At 37.2% G+C, this 24,293-nt stretch overlaps 2 protein-coding genes across 8 annotated transcripts in view; one reads left to right on the top strand and one right to left on the bottom strand.

Moving 5' to 3' along the window:
• The window catches only part of SGCE (sarcoglycan epsilon), a 29,660-nt gene extending 23,523 nt beyond the window's left edge, over positions 1–6,137 (top strand). For 5 of the 6 annotated variants that reach the window (XM_090142789.1, XM_090142788.1, XM_090142793.1 and 2 more), the window contains 4 exons: positions 73–261; positions 1,959–2,002; positions 3,130–3,164; positions 4,561–6,137. In XM_090142789.1, coding sequence (XP_089998915.1) covers positions 73–261; positions 1,959–2,002; positions 3,130–3,164; positions 4,561–4,611 — 319 coding nt within the window. In that variant the 3' untranslated portion in view covers positions 4,612–6,137. The remainder of the gene's footprint in view (positions 1–72; positions 262–1,958; positions 2,003–3,129; positions 3,165–4,560) is intronic. The other variant, XM_090142791.1, reaches the window with a different exon arrangement.
• A 786-nt stretch (positions 6,138–6,923) lies between these two features.
• The window catches only part of CASD1 (CAS1 domain sialic acid O acetyltransferase 1), a 28,360-nt gene continuing 10,990 nt past the window's right edge, over positions 6,924–24,293 (bottom strand). For both annotated transcript variants that reach the window (XM_031614435.2, XM_090142787.1), the window contains exons 4-18: positions 23,580–23,624; positions 22,413–22,475; positions 21,777–21,821; positions 21,223–21,346; positions 19,365–19,579; positions 18,138–18,563; positions 17,646–17,735; positions 16,981–17,100; positions 15,274–15,430; positions 13,888–13,967; positions 12,851–12,952; positions 11,687–11,827; positions 11,071–11,148; positions 10,731–10,823; positions 6,924–9,500 (exon numbers count right to left, since the gene is read on the bottom strand). In XM_031614435.2, coding sequence (XP_031470295.1) covers positions 9,234–9,500; positions 10,731–10,823; positions 11,071–11,148; positions 11,687–11,827; positions 12,851–12,952; positions 13,888–13,967; positions 15,274–15,430; positions 16,981–17,100; positions 17,646–17,735; positions 18,138–18,563; positions 19,365–19,579; positions 21,223–21,346; positions 21,777–21,821; positions 22,413–22,475; positions 23,580–23,624 — 2,046 coding nt within the window. In that variant the 3' untranslated portion in view covers positions 6,924–9,233. The remainder of the gene's footprint in view (positions 9,501–10,730; positions 10,824–11,070; positions 11,149–11,686; positions 11,828–12,850; positions 12,953–13,887; positions 13,968–15,273; positions 15,431–16,980; positions 17,101–17,645; positions 17,736–18,137; positions 18,564–19,364; positions 19,580–21,222; positions 21,347–21,776; positions 21,822–22,412; positions 22,476–23,579; positions 23,625–24,293) is intronic.

A 24,293-nucleotide genomic window follows, 5' to 3' on the forward strand; every position in this document is an offset into this window, starting at 1 on the left:
GTTGTAAAAATCTATGCATTTAGACAGAGCACTTAAAACATGTATTCACTGTTATATCTCCTTTTGACGTAGCATCCAGTTGGTCCACCATAGTGCTATACAGAAATCGACCAAAGAGCTCCGTGACATGTCTAAAAACAGAGAGATAGCTTGGCCTCTCTCAACGCTGCCAGTGTTCCACCCAGTTACTGGTGAGATCGTGCCACCCCTTCACCCAGACAACTACGACAATACTAGTATGCCACTGATGCAAACACAGCAGTAAGTGTTTCCATTAAAAAAAAAATACTTATTCTGTTACATAATTTAACTATTGCAGTGCTTGTCATTTGAAATGTGTTTATTACGGGGGTGCATGGCTCGGTAGTTCAAGATTGCTCTGATGTTTGCAATTCAAACAGAAATTAAGGCCTGTGATAAAATGAGTGGATTTTCAGGCTGCAAACTTGGCAAGAGGCTTCATGGGGAACAGTCACATTCCTTCATATTTTGGAGAATACCTGCTTTTGACAGAGGAAGCAATTGAGACTGTTCCATTTTAGAAACCCTGACTCTTAGGAGTTCTGGTATAAAAAGTAACATCAGCCCCGTAAGATCCAGTCTTTGTAAGTACTTAGTCATGTACCTGTCACTCGTGGTTTGTGTTTGAAGTGTTAACATGGAACAGAAGGGAGTTTTCCTTTACAGAGGTAATGTATAGAGACTTAAAAATGAAAATGTTCAGAATGCTCAGCCATTTTCATTGTTGCCAAGATAGAAATTCCATTCCTCAATTCAAAACTTAAACTATTGAGACAGAGTCATCTAGTGCTCTGCACGTTTACCAATTGCCAAGTAGGTACTGCAGAAAAGACATCTGCTGGAGGGGTTTGACTGAGGTGTATGGAGCTGAGACTTGGAGATGACTGGTATTGTCACTCAGTGCCTGGAAAAACAGTAAGTCAGGTTGGGAGCTGCTCATCTCATGGGTGTGTATGAGTGGGAATGGCAAGACAATCACAATACCGGTCCGGTGCCAGCGCCAACTTGGCCCTAATACACACACCTGGTCGCCATGTGTTCCCTTTATAATGTAGATATGCACTAAGTATTTTCTTCTCCTTGTTCCTAAGCTAAATTCTACTCCCAAAAAATCTCCAGAAAGCATAGCTTTATCTTAACTTATCCCTTAACTGTGAAGTGTTCTACCCTGTTACTGCACAGTAGAAGGTAAAAGAAACAAGTTTAAGAAGATATAGATACAGACAAGTTTAACAAATCATACAGGGCCAAAATTATATTTCCAGATGGTTTTTCCCTTCTGTACTTGATACACTTCAGATGATGACATGGTAAAACTTTGTGTATATTTGCCTATACTCAATTGATTAATTCCAAAGAAAGTCAACCCTATGGATAAGTGTTTTTATAAGTAGGGTCCCGGAGCTAAAGGCTTTCTGCAGTTGCACATACTGTTCCTATCCACTTTGTCTGCATTCCAGCCCCTCATTCCTTTCTGCAAAAGCCACCTTAATATCTGGTCCCAGACACTTAAGCAGGCACAGAATCTAACTCTGCCTCAATAAGTGAACTTGTCTACTTCACAAACAGTGAATGTTTGTTCATTCTGCAGTCAATAATTAATTGGCAAAGACTGTCACCTCTTCCGTAATTATCACTTCTGGAAACAGAACTTTGCATAACATCAGAAACCTCTTGTTATATTTGGCCTTTCACCAAGTTTGAGCCTATGAGCCCAGTAGCTATATAAAATCATAGGAACTACCCCTTAAAACTCATTCACTCTTCTTTCTATTGACTCGGGTGACAGCTTCACATCTGTATTCGTGAAGCAAAAAATTGATTACTGCTTTGTAAGCAAAACACCACAACTTTTAAATTGACCTACTGAAGTTTTATGTATAACATACTTCAGACTTGGTGCGGAAGAATTAAAGATATTCAATTGTGTCTTGTAGGAACCTGCCACATCAAACTCAGATTCCACAGCAGCAGAGTGCAGGTCAGTACTAAAGAAAAGCACTGTGACTATGAAATGATCAGTGGGCAATCAAAACATCTACAGTCAGTGGAAAACATTCTTAAATATAATTATTATAGCATTGTAATTCCAGACATTTTTGGATCCCTCAGTGAAAAATTTGAGATGGCATTGGTTGAACAAGTAGAAGTGCTGTATCAGGACTCAATTTTAAACACTGGAATTAGGTACTGCTAAGATAGAAACCTCCTCACATAAATCATTTTCTATTACAACAGCAAATTACGGCTAGATTCCCAAACATTTTTCAGTTTCCCTAAAACTCAATACAAAATCAAAATTTCTCATTGCTACTAATACTAGTTAAGCACTGAAGGAGGAGCTTTTTATTGCTGTTACTAAGCATGAACAGTTGGTAGTAGGGAATCTGTTGAGAGATGCTATTTGTGCTGCTGGTCTCCAGTGTTTTAGTCTGCATTCTCACTCCTTTTAGTCAACTCACAGTGTGTACTGACTGAGGCTGTGACCAAGGCTGACTGCTCATTTTAGCTACTGTGTCAGTGCTGAGAAGGATCGTAGAATCATAGAATGGCCTGGGTTGGAAAGGACCTCAAAGATCATCTATTTCCAACCCCCCTGCTGTGTGCAGGGTCGCCAACCAGCAGACCAGGCTGCCCAGAGCCACATCCAGCCTGGCCTTGAATGCCTCCAGGGATGGGGCATCCACAACCTCCTTGGGCAACCTGTTCCAGTGTGTCACCACCCTCTGTGTGGAAAAACTTCCTCCTAATATCTGACCTAAACCTCCCCTGTCTCAGTTTAAAATCATTCCCCCTTATCCTATCACTATCAACCCACATAAACAGTCTTTCCCCCTCCTGTTTATACACTCCCTTCGGGTACTGGAAGGATGCAGTCTTCCACACGGGAAAGGCCATAAGGATGACATAAGGAAAATGTAGAGCCCAGAGTAGAGTTTTTCAATATTCAAAGAGGTATTTAGGAAAAATTGTAAATACGTATATACAGAATATAATGTGGGAGCTACAGCTCTGACTGGAAGATTTATGCTAAGTTAGGGGCTACATAAGCTACTCTTTGTTTTCATTCAAATCCTTCTTCTTCATTACTGCTTTCGGGGATTGAAGGAGAATTTCGTATGACAACATTTCAAAGATTTGAGGCAAGTATATAAAAGATGCTTTTGCACTTTGTTCTTTTTTTTTTAATCTGAGAATTAGAAACAGCTACAAAAACAAAGAAAAGAAAACAAAAACCAAACAAATCCAACCTTAATGCTGTGTTACTGTCTTTGCCATTTGTGTGCTTTATTAGACGTACACTGGAAATGGTGGACAACCCTGAAAGTATCCACCTGTATCCTCCAGCACTGGTTTGGGCTGAAAGTTAACATAGTTCTGAACACTCACTACTGCAGGTGCTTAGAGGGCAGAAAAAAAAAAAAACATTACAAATATCAGCTGCTCCTTCATGACAGTTCTCCTATAAGAACGTCAGTCTGTCTTGCAGTAAAAACAAGCGAAATCTCATGGTAGCACACCATGTATGTTGATGGCAGAGAGAAATTTGACAAAAGGTCTGAACTGTAAGTTAGCACGGGTTAGTCAGTTGCAAGTTGCACTTAAGAAATGCCATAAAAAAGTCCTCCTATGCCTGTATTTTCTGAAGTACTTAATTTTGGTTGCAGTCAGTTTGCTCCTCCTGAACAGAAGAGTCCCAGGCAGACTTTCAGGTGGTCAGAATGTCAGGCTGAATGGAAAACTCAGGCTCTCCTAAAATTCTGAGTAGCACTGGTACAAACTTAGCAATCCATTTTGTTGGTCTGCTCAAGTAAGAAATGTAGGGACCTACAATGCTTAAGGCCAAAGAAACAGTAAACTTAACACTCGCGGTTTGTTTTTCTTCCTTTCCTATGGAGAATTCTCAGTGCTGTGCTCAGAACTGTAATCATATGTTCACCACCATGACTAAGGATATTTCTATTTTTAAAACTTGAATCACAGTATTTGATTTGAGGAGCAGGGGGTGTATAATAGCAATATCCTCTTCAGAAGCCATTCAAAGCTCCAAAAGAAACAAAGTTTTTTTTAACCATATGTAAAATGCAGCCACTAGACTTCACAGCTGGTGTAATGTTCAGCTGTTTCACAAAGTTAATGCGCAACTGGGAAGGAACTGTATGTAATGTCTATGACACTACTGAAAACTGCTACTGACCTCCAATACACAAAGGTAAATTTTTATTTTTATAATTATTTCTCTTGTAGATTGGCAAGATCAGTGAGGGCTATCCCAAGATTAGGTGAACAAAGGTGTAAGATATTCCTATAATGCAAAAGATTCAGTAGTGCCTGTGCTGCCTCCTCAGTGTTTTCCATGTGGAGTTTTGCCACCTCCCAGTGACATGTGAGGTCTGAAGTAGAAAGATGTATTCCCAGTTAAACCATCTATTCCCGGGATGAATAAACAGTACCTCCATGCTGTGCTGCTGGTTGATTCTTTATTGTTAAAGCATCGTCTGCCATTGATGGATTCTAAGAATTCTTGTCTATTTACAGGTAAATGGTATTCCTGAGGAGCGGAAACTAACAGAAGCAATGAATTTGTGATCAGAGAAAGCAGTAGTTGTCCTGTTTCTTTATTTGTTCTGATTGATGCATGAGTTTTCTGGTGTCTATTGTGCATGCCCACAGTATTAAGCCAATTCCAGTGCCAGAGAGTACAATCACTTCCACGTAATAATGTACTGTATCTTTTTGTACTTTGGACATTTTTGACGATTTGTAAACACTGATAACTTTTTATATTTGTTACATTAAGAAAATAATCTTTCAAATATATGTATTAATAAATATCCAAGTTTTTTTCTGTCTCATGATCTCTCCTGAAAGTTTTAACAGGGAAATCAGAACTAGAAAACAAGCACAAGGTTCAGAGGATTTTAGACTCTGTGCTATGGGATGATATCTTTGCCTTATATCTGCACACCAAAAGGCTGTATAAGCATGGAAACCGGTGCAATGTGAGGCTCGGAAATAGCATGAATAGCATCCAGATTTATTAGCTGTTCATTTCATAGAGATGGTCAGAATGTAGTAAGTTATTTTTGAGGGCAAATCAAACAACAACAAAATGACCCCAAATCTTAACTACTTATGCTGAAAATTGGATTTGTTACTTTACAGATATTTTAACATGTGATGACTTCTAAGCAATAAAATTTAAAATCTGTCCATTCATTCACCAGCTTATTTTAGAGGAAACTCTTACAAAGCACTGCAGGCAAAAATTAGTGTCTCCAAATAAAGGAGGGTGCATTTTATTTGGCATGTGTGTGCTTACCTTTAAGCCTTTAAAAATGTTCTTTAAAAGCTTTTGGTGGTGTTCCCAATGTGATCCATCTTTTACATCCTTGTTGTCTGGAGCAAAAAGAAAAGTGAGAGAATTGGCCATCCCATCCCATACTCTGGGGATTCTACTGTAGCTGTTTGTTTTATAAGGAGCAGACTGTGTACAGCATTTCCTGGGAGGTCAGTACTTTTGAGATGCATTTGTCTATGGAACAGGATGCTTAACAGTAGGAACTTGCTAACGGTAGGGATCTGAATGGAGGCTTCCCTATTTTTTGAATGATGGTGGTCACTGGTCTCAAGTGGCATTTTTTGCACTTTTTACTGATGCTTTTCTAAAGCATCAGAGTGGAACACAGGATGGAAGGGTCTCCGTCCAGCTGTGCGCGGTTGTCTCTCAAAGTGTCACTGTTTAAAGCTGACACTTTGCTTTGGTTGTGTAATATTTTCTGTAGCATTTCTCTTTCAGAGGCTTTATGCTCATGGAAACATGGTATTTTAAGCAAAAAGCTTAAATCTGTTTTAAAATTGCTGTATTTTGCCTGTATTTCTGTAACCAAGGTTTTCCAGGTCTCTCCCAAAAGAAACTGTGACCACTTAAAGACTCAAGACCAAGCCTAAGAAAAGACTTTAAAATCATTATCTTGATTGATTGTAGAAAGACTGAAGTCTCTGGCTTTTTTTCCCCTTCTCATGACACTTCTTTGAAAACAGTAAAAGTGTTTGAGAAAGGCCACTCCTTTTTAAGGCATGGACTTCAGTGCAAGGTCTTGGCAAATAATTAAGGAAGTCCTGAGATACTTTCTAGACACATTTCATGCAACAAGTGTAACAGCTGCAGCTGTATCTATAACTGGTGCTCAGGACAGGATGGGTGAGCACATCCCATTTGCACTGTGAACAGGACCAAACCAACGTGCTGTCTGTACCCGTGTTGTCCAGCCTCAATGCCCATAGTTTGCAGAGCTGCCCTAAATGCCAGCAAGCTCATCTAGCCACAGGATTACTGGCAGTGGTTATACTACAAAAGATGGCTCAAGATATTATCTAAGCTGAAAAACCAAGTCAGTTTGTGCAACAGGTGAAATAAAGAGCCATTCCTACTTGCTTTCCAAATGGCATGCCTCACTCCTACCTCAATCAAAATGTACTACGGGAGATTTCATCACACAGCCTCCTATGAAAACACTGCTTTCCCAGCAGCACGGATGGCTATCAGGGAAAAGTGAATTAAAGACCAGATAATGAACACTGAGATGTATGCTAAATTTAAAGTGTACCTTTTTTTTTTTTCCGCCACACTGCAAAAAGTTGAATAAAATCAGCTAATCTCAAATGTATGAGCTGTCAGTGCTCTGAAACAGAAATGAATGGAACAGATTTTAAATAATGATTTGTTATTCACCTAAAGACCACATTTTGTAAATAGTGTTGAACTCAGATCGCAATCATTTCTGATAACCTTAGGACGACATGACAATCACTGAAATACCAATTGAGCTGCTCCCATTTTATTTATATTAAGACACAGGAGGGCCAATTTATTTAAGGAACTCTCTTAATCTGTTACATATATGCACAAAGAATCAGATGGTAGCAGCGGGTGCTGCATGTCCTCTGAACAAAACTGATGATGTAGCTGACGGGTGTTAAGCACTCCTGAACTGTTTTATGATTGAAATCTTCAGGCAGCTGAGGTAAGTTTAATAAGAAATGATTTATTTTTACTTATTAAAATAATTACCACAGAAGCACAGATATATAAAGCTGACTGAAGACACTTCAGGTTAAAGAATTAGTAATAGTTAAAACTGGTGATAGATGGAATGGCAAAGTTACAGCCTCTTTTAGCAATGTACAATGACAGTACAACTGATATTGTAACCAGATTGTCTATAATCAAGTAAAAAGCACTACAGGTGTCTCTGTAAATATATGAAGTGTAAAATCTAATAAATAAGACAACTATTAAGTAGCAATGTCGTTGCTTGTTTATTACATAATGATGCCTGAACAACTCTTTTTTACAGTTACGGATGGTGATGTCAGATGGCAGTGCTTCAGAATTAAAGAAAGAAATGGTGCCAACTGCACAGGGTTTCTGTTTAACAGGGAGAAGGATGGAAGAGGATTTGCACCACTGTGTTCAGCCCCACACCTCCCTGCACACTTGGGGAGAGAGGAACGCATGCTCTGAATCCTTTATTTGAGCAGCCCCCTCTTCATATTAACTACTTAGTATGGGACCTGAGCAGCTACATCAAGCTAAATTCCTTAAACCAAATAAACCATAAGGATGGATTTCTTGATCTTACTGAAGGTAAGTCATGCAGAAATCTGCCACAGTTTCTGGTTTATAGCCCACAGGGGATTGCATTCTCTCTCTCCCCAGCAATGGTACCTTGGAACATCGCCCACACATGGCAGTGATTCTGGCTGCTGAAGCTGTAACTCCAGCCGTGTGCTCTGCAAGGACCGTGCCACAGGGGAGGGCTTCTTTAGCCCCGGTGTTACACTCAGGGTCAAGCAGACATGCAGCTATGCAAGTGGACATCTTAATTTGCAGCAACAGTGTCCAGAATATCACTTCAGAGAAATTCTGCAATACTAATCATCAACTTACAACAGGTGTGGTAGTGAGCTGCAGCCCAGCTAGAGTCAGGCAATAAAAAAACTTCTACTTAATCGCTGCTGTTCCCATTACAAAAATAAGCATCCACAGCACATTTATTTAATATTTAAATTACTTCATATATGTAACATGAAAAGAAAATATATTTATCCCACATACAGTAATAGTAAACAAGTGCATTATTTCAAACATTAAAAATAAATCTTTTAACCAAATCTGTACAACAGATAAATAAAATTATATCTACAATACTCAGCTTGTGAAGAACGAAACAAAAATTATCCCCTCAAGTTCAAAGCTCTCCGTGACCGCTAATACTGGCACAGATGGCAATCAATGCATCCCGGCCACCAGTGTTGACCTTTACCACATCTTTCAGTGATTCACGTTCTCATTAAGGAGGATAACTTTCCAAACATTGGAAATAACGCACACAATGAAGAAATAGCTCAGTATTTTTCCAATAGCTTCAACATAGGGACTGTACAGAAAGAACTGCACGTAATTACATGAATTAGTGGAAAACTTACAACAAAGCAAACAGCTTTAGGGGAGAAAAAAACAATGCTATATATTTAACAAGATTTCACCTCATAATTCACCATACTTCTTGGAAATGTCTTAAAAACCAAACAAAATGTTTTGTAAACTTGTATATCATCTTAAGTCACTGAAGTGGTGCTGACTTTTTATTTCTGTGTATAAAGGGTTTCACATGACAGATACTATCTTCACCTAAACAAATTACCACTTTGTTTAGAAAAATGCCCTGATTTACCAGAGAAATAACTTCATGTTTCACATCAGCTAAAAGTGACTATTAACAGAGGAGTGCAAATCTGCTCTCCTCTCATTCCTTGATAAGAATGACTACAGCGTGCATTATGTCTACACGTTGTACAGTAGCATCCACCCTCCATTACTGGACCCAAGGAACAGATCATTCCATGATATGCACATGATACTGCTATTCCATTTCACTTCACTTTGTTTTGCCACATTTATACAGATATGTAAACAGAAACATATATCCAGTAGAAAAAGACCTGTTTTCACATGCAGTTCTGTACAGTGCATTCTTGTTTCTCAGTTTCTTGGAGAAGGTTATTTTCACACGAAATATGTACATTCCCACTATTTACATCTTCCACTCACCTCACGTAAATGTCTTTTTGTACCTCCAGTTGAGAATTTTTATTCAGGCAGACACAAAGCAAACCTGAAGAAAGTTTTCAAGAACTCTTTCAAATCAATGCCTTGACTGCTCTTGCATTGCTGAGAAGAAGAGAAGTCCAGAAAAAAAACCAGCTATGCACAGTAACCTTTTCAGCAGAGTTGAGTTATCTTTAGGAACCACAATCTGTGCTAGATCATTAGTGATCTGAGAAATCTCATGTGCCACACACACAAATATGAAAGTGCTGACGATAACGTTAAACATCGGATAGCCAGGAATGAGCACCAAGATCCCCTTCGTGTCTGCTGCCAGCCAGATGTGGTATTGGCAAATGAAAAGCTAGAAGAAAAGAATGTTTAAGTATTTCTGCGTACATAAAAATCATATTACTACTATTGCATCAAGCAAAGCAACGTTCAAATAAGACACCTAGGACTGAATAATGTACTTTGAGAAAGTGTATTCCACACATCTTTGCTATAAGCTCCCTTAGATAAGGCCCAGTATCTGACCTTGAAGACAGTTTTTAACTGAGAGAGCACACAGCAAATTAGCTTTGCTTAGACTTAACCCAACAAGGCATAAAGGAGCATCATTTTCATGGGTGTCCAACCTTTTGGCTTGCCTGGGCGACACTGAATGAAGAGGAATTGTCTTGGGCTGCATATAGTTAACTAGGATACAGTTATTGATAAAGTATGTAAGCAACAAAACTCTTATTTTTTAAATACTTTTAAATAAAACATTTTTTTAAAAAAAGAGGGCAACAAAAACATAGAATTAGCCAATTGGACACGAACAGTTTACATTCTATCAGAACAGATCAGGAATACACCTGCACTCAGTAACCATCTCTCTGCTTACTAATGTGCCTGCAAACAAAAGGTAAGGCTTTAACTGCTGGTGAGTGGAAAAGCCCTTGGAGCCAATCAGCACCTTAAAGTCCACCACGGATCAGGATGCTGAAAACACCATCCTTAAAGGAAAAATTTCATCATGGACTCCCCTGTATCACACTGAGATTCTCCTATTTTTTCTCTCCTTTCTTTTAAAAAGTGTATTTAATAATAAAATTATACACCTAATATTAATAAAGAGCAAGCAAAATAGAAAGCAAGGTAATTCCTACTCTTTCAAATTATACTCTCCGTGGAACAAGAAAATGTGCACAAAGAAGGGTTCTGCTTGTGAAGCTGTATTTCTTTATTAATGCAGCAAAGCTTTTTAGGGCAAACTGATTTATAAATGTGCTTACTCTGCCAGTACAGTTAATGCTGATTCTTTTGTCTTCTAATTGAATACACACTACACCTTACCTCAGCACAACACCTCAGCTCTCACAGTCTACAAGTCTCCCCCAGAACAGCATGAGAAATAACACTGCTACTCTGATACTACTATTTCAGCTGTGACATTTTAGTGTGGATGGAAGCTACAATAAAACAGGTCAAAGAACAGCATTAAATAAAACAACATGCTTTCCATATTTATCTTATACTGCTGCAATTTATGTAACAAAACCACCCTGCATTTCTAAGCTAATCACCACAGCTCTGTTATCTCACTTACCTCTAGAGAAATTTTACCAAACCAGGCAAAAAAAGAGCTATATACAGAACGGACATAACCAGGAATGTTCCTGATGAGGATGAAAGCTAAAATCTTAAGGAAAAAAAAAAAAAAAAAAGGAAAAAAGGAAAAAGAAAAGAAAGTTAAAGATGTGACTATGGGTGACAAGCAGGTCACACATACACACACAACTTTATTCACTTTAACCAAACCACAGGTGCATCATATATACATATTCATCACATTTAATATATATTTTTATGAACAGTTTATATTTTTATGAACAGTCTGCAGATTGCCAGTCTAGATTTATCATTGTAAGAAAAAGGAGGATCATTACCTGCACCACTGAAACAGAAGGATGCAGTTCATTGCACTCTGCTTTGTTCTTACAGCTGCTAGCCCAAATGGAATAGGTCTGCAAGATACAAGTATCAGCTGAGTAACAGTGGTGTGTAACACTGACAAATGAAATAACAGATAGACCATTTTGAAGTGTTTCAGCAGTATTTGGCTGTGGAGCAGTAACAGGAAGAACACAGTGCTTAGGTTTGTGTTTCTCCCAAATCTCTTTTTGCAACTGACAAATACCATAATTATTCACACACAAAGATGAAAACACAATGCTGACAATTATTTTTTCTTAAACAACATTTAGACTACTGATCAAGGGTGAAGGTAAGAGCTCCATTATCTATCATATTATTTATCTGTTTTTCTTACAGTTTTTGCAGTGATGTGAAAAACTGATGAAGTTTTCACCTACAGTTGACTGAAAACTGAATGAGTGAGTAGATGGTTCAGGCTGCACAAAAATACACAGCTGAAGCATCCCCAGATCGAGAAATGATTTTTAAATCCATTTACCCTTATTCTCTAAATAAGAACTTCAGAAACCAGAAGGAATTCTTTAACAAGTATAATCAGCCTTGTAAATCTGTAAACAAGGTACCTACCAAAAAGGATACAATTGAAATAAATAATAAAACATTTGAAACCCTGCTGGAGAAAAGTGGATCTCCCTTTCCTTCTGAAATCATCTGATGCTTCTGCAATGCCAGATAAATAAAAGCAAACAGCATTCCATGAAAAACCACCTGTAAAAGACAACATAATGAGTATTTCATGGCTTACATGTACTTCAGGTACAAACTTCTACAACAGAAAAGCTACAGCATAATCCATTTGTAATACCAAAGCCTAGGGATTTACTGAAACTAACAAAAATAGGCTTCCTACATCAGGTTGTCATAAGCTGCTTTTATTTAACTTAGCTGAAATACTAAGGATAAAGCATTCTTACTAATTCTTCCCAGGATGTTAAAGACATGAAGTCTCAGGACAATGAAGCTTCAAGATGCTTTCAAGTACCCACTATCCTCTCTTCAATCTGTGCCAGCACTTGAAATGTGCTTTCTCTGGGGAAAAGTCATGAGGCCCTGGCCTTCTCCCAAGTTGGCAGGTGAAAACATTCAAAAAGCACTACAAGTGCTTTCCTCTCTCACAGGCACAATTCTTCAGCTGAGTGTTTTATGAAGTTATGCCAATTTCTCATTAGCTAGCAACATGATGCTGTTTCAGGCCCATGTGTTGCTTGTCTTCAGTGTTAATTTGGGACTTCCTTGTCAGCAACATTACAGAATATGCACTGTTCACAACCAACAGAGCTCTATGTCTGAAATGCTGCAAGGCAGTGCCCCAGGAACTCTGCAGATTTAAGTTACTTAAGAGTGCCAGAGGGAAAAGCATGCAAGTGATTCAGCTAAGAGTCAGGTTAGTAAATAAACACTTTCAATCCATTTACCCTTATAAGAAGGTAAAAAAAAAGAACTGTGTCTCTCTGTTTTATTTCACAATAACATTTCAGAAGAAAGATAAAAATTTGATCATTTTTTAAGCAACTAAACAGGATGTAGCAATAAGCAAGCCAACATCCCTCTTTAAAGCAAGGTCTTTGCAGAATTAAGGTGAATGTGTCTTAGGCTTAAGGTGAACAACCTACTGTGACAAACTCCTGTTTTCTCTAGAGGAAGGTGAACAAACCTTCCCACACCATCCAAATTAAAAAAAAAAAAATACACTTAAAAGTACAGTATAAAAGGTCTGTAAGTGGTACATACATAACGATCCAACTTCCACCTAAACCACCATTCATAGACATTCCCATTCAGTTCAAAGCACTTGGACAGAGGCCAAAAAGAAAATACCTTCTCAAATGCACCCTGTAAAAAAATAAACATCACAAAAGTATTAACATTGACATTAACCATATTTACTAAATTTCATATCAAAAGACTGCTAACTGATTTATGACATTCCAGCTTCACTAGTTTAGATAATCTGAACTTGAAGCTAAGTGGTGTTACCAAAATAATTGGCTTCCTCTGAAGCACTCCCTATGCCTGCCAAAGCTAATAAATAAATGAAGTCAAAAGTACTTCTTCAGATGAGAAAGATACCTTTTTCTGCCTCCCCACAAAGGTATTGGCACTCCTTCCATTTTGTATTGGAGGCTCAAAGGGAGAGATCCACTTACACTTTGGGATAAGTAATGCAAGTTCCACAAAAGAGTACAGTTCAGTTGGCTTTAAACCAATAGTGGATTAAAAAACACAAAAGCCACTGTAAATTCTAGAGGGACAGGTGCTGCCCTTATTTATGTCATCCATACTCGCAGTAAGCAAGAGGATGGTAATTCAGCATGAGATTCACTCTTTGGGTAAAGCATCAAAGCCAATTGCAGGTCCCCGAGAGACACAGGTGTCTGTAACACCATATGCTATCTGATAGAAAACCTGCTAACTCTGAGCACATTAAAAACAAAACACAAAAAACAAAACCAACAACACACACACAAAAAACCCATCACTAAACCAAAGAAAACATCCATACACCTTCATATTTATTACATTTGTAGTAGGGTAATGAATACGTCAAGCATTACAAAGAAATAAGATACTGAACTGTGCTTTTTTGTTTTCCAGCAACCACACCAATTCAAAACCAAAATAAACAGAAGGTTCCATTTTATCTTCTGTATGTGTGACAAAGAAGCAAATACTCAAGCACTAAAATGAAGAAATAGTTATTTATATTGTCAAGTGTAGAGATAGTTAATAATACTGTTAGTCAGTAAGGATACGAGAAGTTTACAAACCTGAGAATATGACAGAAAATATATACAGGCCAGTAAGCAAATCAGTTTAAGCAGTAAACCAAAGTGCCATAAGCAGTTCCCTGAGGAAAAAAGAAATTAATTGACATACGGTCATTCATTTTTCCACTAGTGAAAACAAGGAAACATTTCATTGTAATTGCCAACTATTTAGTGTGGCTATGCTAAGTACTAGAAAGAATCATAAACAGATACTCAAATATTACGAGTATATTACGAGTGGTATTACTTTACCACTACCTAGATGTTACATGTTACATTTTACTTTAAGTAACTAAAATAAACAACTACTATAATTTTCAATCTAATAATCCTAAACTAAACCTCACACCTAAAACAGAGTCAGCATCCACACAGAAAGAAACAGAATGTCTTCAAAGAGAAATAACATTCTAAAGCCTCTGCTTTCCCAAACATTCAACACAGGCATCTCTTACTCCAGTTGAGCAAAATATAAATAAAATACAGCTCTTGTTATGTGAAATAAGAAGAGCATATATCATTAAACTCAGGGGTACCAGCTCTGCATTAAGGACAAGTGTCTTCTTAAGACAAGACAGAGAAACTGTTCCTTGAAGCTGTCAATTAATACTAAAGTCTACTCAAGTCTACATCAACACCTCAAGTCTATTCCAACCCCTATTTCTGGCACGCGTTTGATGCATTTCATTTTTCTATCTGCAGATTGTAAAACCTGCACTTTACTCTGTACACTGGGAAAGGGGATCTAAGACTCTTAGGGCTGTAGGTTCTAATTTAGGCGAATTAATTAACAGGCTTTTACCACAAGATGACAGCTCTTCTCTGAACTATAATCCATGAAAAACTGGGATTTCACTTCAATTTTTATTTCTAGTTTTCACATTCCAAGAAATACTTTATACAGTTCCCTTAATCTACGGGGCTAAAGATAAACCTCAAGCTCTTATTTGGCAGGACGAGGCATCAGTGCTCAGGATGGATCAGCATGCTGGCAATCCAGAATGGCAATGTGCAGATGCTCACTGCTCATGCTGCTCCGATCCTTACACTACGGCAGTAATTTCAGCTAGCAAAGACAGTGCAATCTATATTTTTAGCTTCCATTTATCAGTGCTACAGCTCTCGATAGAATACATTTCTGATGGTCAAAGCTATTAAAAAGAATCTTATACGACTACAACCAGAGATAGACGTTATCAGCTGTTTTACTTTTTCAACTGATATATCGTTCATCTGTAACAACCTGTTTCTGTGAGCAGGCACTTAACTTGTTTGTACTATTGTACAAAAAGACTGAGATCTACAAACAGCAGCTTTCTGCATGATTATCATCTGCAGGAACATGTAAATGTTTTAGAGTAGAAGGGCAAAAGAGCATTATCTTACCATTTGCTTTCTTCTGGACTATCTGAGGCCACATAGCCAAGGTGGCATAAATGATCATAAACCAGACAGTAACGAGTGGCACAAAGTAGTAGAACTGGTATGGTCGGTCCATCACTATGCACAGTACCACGACCAAGAAATTGAGGCGAAATAATACCTGAAGGGAGCCAGAGGAAAGAATGCATTCTCATGTAAAGTATATAGACTGGAAGGCAAAGCTGGCAGAGACAGGGGAGAATGTTTCTTCAGCATTACATGAAAACATCACCTCACATGACGATCATATTTCAGTTGAAACATAGGAAGAACAGCAGAGCAACACGAGACTGCAGCTTAATGATGTGGTACGGGGCCAGCCTACCCTGGCCTACTTCAGCAGCAACAACAATGAAAATAGGGTACAACAGAGCTGCTCCCAGCCTGGGGACTGAGTGAGCATCCCATCTGCTGTAGTCTCTAACATAATGTCTTTGAGGGGAAAACAACAATAAAACAACCCTACAAAATAAACCAAAAAACCCCCTGAGAATTAATGCAACCATTTGGAGAGTGTGTGTTTTTTTTTCCATTTTGCCATTGGATCTAAAAATTTTTGAACCCTCAAGTGAAAAGGCTTCAGGAAAATAAAACATTCTAAAATGAAAGATAAGTCGACTCCTCCCTCTTCCCCAAAGGAAGCAGCTACACCTGATACGTTGATGAAATTTTCAATATTTCTAAAAATGTTAGAGGAGTGTGATATTCTACACACCCAGTGGTTAAACAAGCTGCTGCCATGCAGAACTTTGTCCTGACTGAAGAAAAATTCAGCTTAGATTCTGCAATGTGCAAAAATTAATATGGAGCGTGTGAGGATGCTTTGCTAAGTTCTGAAAGAGGCAGCAAATATTACAGTGATGCTTCTTGTTTGTGTATTAGTAATCTACTTCAGTACAAAACAGTTGGATGCTTAATGAAATAGCAATGTGGAAAGTTTTTTCAACAGATCCAAAACATCACTCATCTGAAGGAAAGAAAAAGAAAAATACTGCAAATGTTTTGGGACACTATTAAAAGTCCCAACAAAACAAACAAAGAGTTTTCATTTCCCCAGCAATAAGGAAAAGACTCAAAGTGCATGCAAAAATTAAAAGCTTTTACAGTGTAAGCACTTGGAAATGACTTTAATTTAAATCAGACACAAGACAGCATTTGTTTCATCTACATAAAGACTTGCAGTGCTGGGAGCAAGCAAACCCATGTGCTGAATAACTCACTGAACAATTACCTTTATTCACAGAGGAAGACAAATACAGAATGTCTGTACACAAATGCCTCTTGAATTCACCAAATATTTACCAACTCATAGAAAAAACAAAGTTTTGCAGAAATACCAGCTTAAATCATTATATATGTACATACATATATATTCATACACACATCACAATGGCAATTCCATTGCTATACATTACAAAATATTTAATAACATGATTTCTTTTTTTAAGGCCTACAAACATTTTTTACATTGATGACAACATTGCATATGCAAAATAATAACAAATAAACATTAAATGTGTTGGACTGCACAGAAACAATATCCACTTTGGATGTGAAAACTTTGGTTAAGTAACCTAACGTCACACTACTTCGGGAGTATGGATGTGTTGTTGATATTCTATTTCCTGAAAAATAAGTTCTTTATAAGTAAATAAGTAAGTATATCCTTACCTGACACACTCTGTACACACCGAAGTCCCCTTTTATCCAAAAATATGAGAAGTGCCCATAACCTGTTTGGAACAGATATGCAGCCACCAGAACTCGAATATGCATGTATACAGGCAAAAACTGTGGGGAAAAATAATGTACCTTTTATAAATGACCACATAAATGCTTCTGGTTTTCCTTTTTTTGGTTTTTCTGCATTGCACTAAATCAGGTTTAGCAAGGAAAATAAACATGCTGCATTTCTTGTTTCTTACTAAGCTCTTTTGTTGCCCCCATCTCTCCCATGTTATTAAAAGAACTGTATTCAGATTCTATTTATTATTATCATTCTACACTTTCCATATTCTTTAATCAGTTAAGATAGAGTTCAGAAGGGATATTTGAAAGCTTAACTTCAATAGTTTTGAGCTCTGAACATAAAGTTTTGCTGACAAATAAAAATAACATGGTCTTCTGCATCAAGAAATCAAGTACATTTTGTATTTGGTTGAATCATGCACAACATTCTCTCATCAGGGAAACTGAAAAATACCCTAATTCTGCAAATATCATTTCTAAAATGACCAGAACAATAGTATGAATTGTTCAATCTATTCAAGTCTATAAAGTATTTGTGCTTTCTGCCCAATTTGCATTCCCCCAAAGAAACCTTGAAATTCACTTACAGTGCTTGCTCCAGAGATATGATAAATCAAAATAACAAGCTGCATCCAGCCCTTCCATTCATCAGTCTGTTCTCTGTTTAACACCTTAGTCTAGTGCAAAACAAAACAAGAGTGTTGCTATTCCAAAAAGTACAACGAACATCTACAAAACGAGGAGAAAAAATTCAAAACAATAAACCACTTTATGGGCAAATAGGCCTAACTGTAAAAGCCCTCTTGCAAACAGACATATTAATGTGATCTACACTCTCACATACCTGAGCTACACTTGCTGAAAAACTGACTGCAGCAAAGGCCAAACGCACTCATACCCACATGCTTTTAAGAAAATTCTACATCTAATTCCATGCAAAACACTGCACTGCTGCAAATGTATTTTCTGCAGATGAGTTATACTGACATTAAAAAGTTTACTTCCAATAATCAGCAATCTGAAACTTACACTCCAACTCTCAAACTACATTACAAATAAGATGTCAACTTGATCATTACCTCTTTTGTATTTTCGGTATAAAATACCCCCAAAACCAAGATATAGACGATCGGTATGAAGAAAGATGAGTGTGTATAAAATTTATTTTCCTTCATGAAAAGATTTGCTCTGTCACATAGATAAAAATAGGTCATGATTAAACCAAGTTTGCAGAAACAGTGTAACAGCATCTCTAAAGTAGAAACATTAGGAGTACTGATGGTAGGTTTCTTCTCCTCTCCAATTTCCAAATCAGTGCATGATTTGTTCTTTCGATAATTATTCCGATGAATTATACTGATAACAAAATATCCAACAATGGACAAAGTAAAGAAACAGAAAGCTAATTTCTGTATCAGAGTGAGAGGAGGCTGAGGCTGGCAGCAGGAGCCGTCAATGGGTTTCATTATCTTATTGCAGTAGACATTCATAAGAATCATTGCATTCTGTCAAAGAAATAGACAGTTCTCCAATTAATCTCTGAATGTTGTCATCACATAAAATTTTCTTTAACTAGATCATGCATTGACAGAAAAACTATGCACTTCCCCCTTATCATATAGGAAAAATTTCATAGGAACCCTCATAATCCTCGTTGCATTCAGCATGGGAATCAAAACACCTGTTCCAAAGACTAAAATCTTTAGCCTCCTGAGGTAAGCAGAATGACTTAAGGCGAATTCTTACAACAGAAGGGTTCTCTCTACTGACTCTAAGAGGAGCTATAACTAAATATATAGACTATACATAAAATATAGCTCACAAATTTAGCGTCCTCAAGGGCAGGGTAATGAAAATGTCTACAGTATGACAGTGAGACTAAAACCTTGGTGAGATGATATTTAGCTCATCCAATATTCAAAAGCAACTGAAACCTGCAAAGGAGCAGAACTAATGCTGACACAGCAGGAGAGTTCAGTCACAGAGAGGGCACTCTGACCACACTCAGGCTCACGACATGCATATGTATTCATAGCTTAAAGATAATACAAGAATTAAAGTCACTGGCACTCCACACAATGGAGAAAATCTATACTGTGTGTTTTCTCATTTGTTTCACACTCTTTGATAAACAAAAATTAGCAAAACTGCCTGACATTCCACCTACTGGGATCTTCTGAACAAAATCTCCTGAAGGACAGGAAGGTTCTCACTACGTTCATATTATCTGCTGTTTCAAAACATTCCCTTAAATCCTGTTTTACTATTATTATTTTTTAATGTTGACCAGTGCTAAAAATACTTACCGTATCCCTGCTTGATTCAGGCAGATGCAAGCCATCTGAAGACTTCATAATAGTTTCTTGTGCTATCAGTTTTGATACACTGAACACTTTAACTTTAGCTTTTGAATTTCGGGAGCTGCTGTTCAAAATACGGACAGCTGCTTCATTATAAGCATTTATTTTCTCATTAGTGATCATTTTCCGACTCTCACTCAGCATATCTTCATTAACAGGATCTGAATTCGAAAGGATAAAAAATGAGTACATGAAGAGTCTACATCAAAGTACATTTGGTTAGCTCAGATTGCACAGGTCCTTATCATTTTGGTATTCAAAGCTGTTTAATGACATAGCAAAACCAGCGAGGAATCAGTGACCATTACTGCAACCAGAGTTGTTTATAACAGAATACTCTTAATGTTATTCCCTAGTTATGCACGTGTACTAATAGATCAAAAAGCTTTGGCCAGACATGAATGCTTTTGTGCTCCATTTGCAGCACAGTGCTGGAGTACAGCTGCTTATGCCTTCTCTTAGAAATGGAATGCCACAAGTAAAGGTTCCAAACACAAGATGATAGAAGACAGGCAGAACAGATACACTGGGGAAAAGAATAATCTCAAAACTTGCTGCAGATGAAACTGGTTTCTCACTTCTCTAAGCCACATTCCATAAGCCTTTTCCTTTGGTTCCTGCTGATCATAAGCCTTTTCCTTTGGTTCCTGCTGATCCCAATTTAACTGATGTTAGAATCTTAGTTTTTCAGCAGGTTGGAGCAGTACTTAGCTGTCTGCAGGCTACAAGGATTACTTGGAACTTAACACTAAGCTGTACAGGACTGCAGATCAAAAAAAATCACCAAGTCGCTATGAAAAGCTGCTGATGCTCATAATTGGTAAAACACAGTAAAAGCAATAAGGTTATCTACTCAAGCTGCCTCATGACTATTTTGGATAATCCACGTCCGTACAACATATACTATGCTCTGTGTACAGTTTCTGCTCTTATTTCTTCCATTATAACTATAAAGAGCTCAGAGATTACTTAAATGGACTGGATCTTTATCAACAGAATGTTGGAGCATGTCTGACAGCTAATTGCTTTTGTAATAGACAAATTTAGTCTTGAAAGTAATGTGAAGAGATTAATCTGTTGATCCAGGTTAATCTCTAGAACCATCTTTGACAGGAACTTACATACAACTTTAAGGGTACAGCTGAGCATATTGCTATTAGGGCTCAAAACCTGCTTATCTTTCTCACAGAGATGACAACCATCTGAAACATTTCCTGGCTCATAAAACACATTTGACCTATCAGCTCACTGTTCAGCATCAAAGACATACCTGAGTTTTGTTGAAGAAAAGCTAAAGAAAGTTGGTGCCATGACAGAAACCTCACAGACTCATTTTGACCATGATTTCTGCTCCTGATCTTAACTCACCAATGTTTAGCATACAGATGCCAGTTTGTCTTCAGAGAACTAAATTCTCAGTATTCTCCAGAGTTAATTCTAGACACGCACAAGCTGCATTCGTAGAACCTCTTCCATTATTTATGTAATCTAAAAACTTAGTGGAACACAAACACAGGAAGACAGAAAAGAAAATAGTCCTAGCATCCTGAGTCTGAGAGAGACTCAGAATCAGGTGTTCAGGAGGCAAAAAAAAATTCCCAAGAGAGAATGAAAATCTCCATCACTAGTAACAGCTAGTTAGGAGTCAGCTAGTTACAATTGCTCAAAAAGCTGCACTGCAATTCAGCCAACATATGTAGTTGGTAAATCAGCAGTACAGACTAAGTTCTTCATAACCTATGAGAGACTGGTTCAACTGACAGTGACGATATGAATTCTTGTTACTTACTGTTCATTACTTTACCTTGTAAGATCCAGTAAACATCACTAGTTTTTGCTAATTTTTCCAAAAGAGGTGCAACTGAAGTGATATTGATTTTATACTGTGTGAGGGCTTCATTGCTGCCATTGTGAATCTTGATAGACCACTGGAGAATAAAATAAAAAGATTCAGAACCTGTATGACTCCCAGTAGCTGAATCTACACAGCTAAAATACCTGCAGTACTTTTACATACATTTTAAGAAGCACATTTCATTCAGTAGAAAGACTAAGCAGAGACATTCTAGCCTTGGTAAGATTCCTAAAGCCCAGTGGATTTGTGTGGATCTCCTACAATGGTAGAACACCTGAACTGTCTCTGAACTAAACTGCTTTTAAACCAAGTAGTGTGTATCACGCAGCTGTAACCTGATGCTTAAGAATTAACTACTTGCTATAAGCAGGAATTTCACAGAGAGTATACTTTTATTACAAACTGGGATTAACAGCTTTATCTTGTAACCAACTTGAAAGAATAAAAACTACTCTACTAGAACTTCCTCCTTTACTTACATACCACATGCATTCATAGCTTACCGTGGCAGCTCCTGCTACAATTATATGAGGTTTTGCCACAGAACCCTATGAGAGAAAGTAGAAAGAAATTAGTTTTAAAGTATTCAGAAATCATAGTTATCATTTAACGTACTAATCAGGTTAACTAAGACTTCCATTTGAAATAACAGTTGCTCAAAATTATCCATCATTTAGTGGTTACATAACAACAGACTGCAGATATATCACAAACACCAATTTTCATTTCATAGAATCTGCAAGAATGAAAGCAGATAAGCACTTAGAATTACTGTCAATTTAGCTTTTAAAGAGAACTTAACATTGTCAAATCAGATGAAAAATTCTTTCAGTTCCTACTGGGATGAATCAACCTGCTCCTAGAAAGCAGATGTTTGGTTTTGTTTTGTTTTTTCTTTTCCTGCTGAGGCCTTTTTTGGCCCAAGTAAAGGCATCCCTGGCAGACAGTAGATGCTAATAAGTATATATTCACACACATACTCCCTTTCACTATTTTGATGCCAGATTTCAGACCTCTGCTACATAACTGACTGAATATAGTGTGATATGCTGCAGTTGCTAACCTTTTTGTATTTATAGCCATGTTTATGAAAGGAAGAAGTCAGAATATTTTCCTAAAATAAACAGTTTAAGACTAACCTCAGTCCAAGATTTGATACGCTGCCTCATAGAGCCATTAACTTCTGGGTACCACAGGAAATCCTTTAAAAGAAATGCAGATTTAATCTGCAAGCACTAAGACAAGCAGTAGACTAACAAAACAAAACAGAAAAACAACTAATTGGCATTAGCTCAAGTGTAAAAGAAAACCACATAAGCCCAAGTGAGGTTTCCTTTACAGCAAGTCTGATAAGTCTGACATTGCAGTCTGGTAGGAAGACCAAACCAAACCAAACAAGTTCTCCCCATTAAAATGACAATAATAATAACATGTAGTTCAAGAGTCAAGATTTCATCAAGAAACTAAGTTTTTAGACTCTGTCAAATGGGATGTCCTCAGGTTTCCCTTCCATGCTATCATGGCTAAAACCAAACTCACATCTTATAACCTGTATATACTGACTAGATTTTTTCCTCAGTTCCCAATTTTTAACAATGGATTTTTTTAAAATCCGAAACTTTAGAGACTAATATGACTGAAAACTTGGAATTTTAGTTCTCAAACAAAAAGAAATCCCAACATTTTACATTACCACTTTGTAAATTGTTACCTGCTTAACAGTGTCATGGATGTTAAACCCATCACCTACTACATTTTTTTATTTTAGAATGTTGAGCACTGCTCTTGACATCAGCTAGAAAAACAATCCACATGTTGGCTAATGATATTACATCTTCCAGCTAAGCTCAGACTACCTACTACCCAGTTACTCTGCAGAAGCATCAGAAAGACTGCAAATACACATTAAACTGAAATTGCAAGGATTACATATGCAAAAATTACTGTAAAGAAACTTCATAATGCAGAAATACTCCCAGCAGAAAGGAGATCTCTTTCACTACTGCAGATCTAAAGATTTTGCAGTTCTCTTGAATAATGTAAGTACATGGAACGGTGGAATCTGTGAGAGTACTCAAAGCCGAAGTCTCTCAAAGTATCTGATGTATAATATAATGCATTGAAGATACACTCTTATGTAATTTGTTCAAGATTTATAAAGAACGTTGATGCTCTGAAACTACTTTTCATTTTTCAGCACATGCAAAAGTTTGAAAAAAATCAAACTGACTGCAGTTTGGATTACACTGCGTGAAATTAGATACAAATTATTATGGCTTACAGTTTAATGCCTGATAAAAACTTACCACTTTAATTGAAGCAGATTTATCTTCAAAAGGGATATTTCCATGCTGCCAAAACAAATAAACCAATAAAAGCAAAGTAAGATAACCTTCAAAAGAAAAAAACTGCTACGCTGACTCATTCTTACCCAAAGGTTTACCTTCAGCATTTTCTTGTATAAACAAGTCAGTATTCCAATGCAAAATGTTTATATTGTTTTCTTGATAAAACAAACTACTCTCACAGAGGGTTATTTTTCCTGGTAGAATTACATCTGAAATGCCTTCTGTTCACTACGTTAGAAAGGTCTCATTAAATATTTTCCCTCCCCAAATGAGAAACCTTTAGATTTTTTTTTTCTCCTTTTCTTCCACTTCCTTTCCCCTACCCTTCCTGTTCATCCACCTATCTTCTTCGCACAGATCAAATGAAACAGCTTTAGTTACAGATTTGAAAAAATTAATCTCAGGAATAAACAAAGCCTGGAAGGTATCATTACATTTCTGAGTGAGACTGTGAGAAACTAGAAAGAAAGCAGCCAGAAATCCTTAAGAGCATTTACAATCCTTTAAATACTAAGACAATGTTAATTTTGATCCTAATAAAAAGTATATTTATCTTCGATAAACAGATCTGGATTTCATAAATACTTGACAGAAGATATCTCTCAGCTTAAAATTAGTTATAGCACCCTGTCATCTCACAGCTGCTCAATTTAGTCTCGCCTTTAGGCAGCA

Source organism: Phasianus colchicus, chromosome 6, assembly GCF_987193195.1.
Source record: "Phasianus colchicus chromosome 6, bPhaCol1.hap1.1, whole genome shotgun sequence".
NCBI lineage: Eukaryota > Metazoa > Chordata > Aves > Galliformes > Phasianidae > Phasianus > Phasianus colchicus.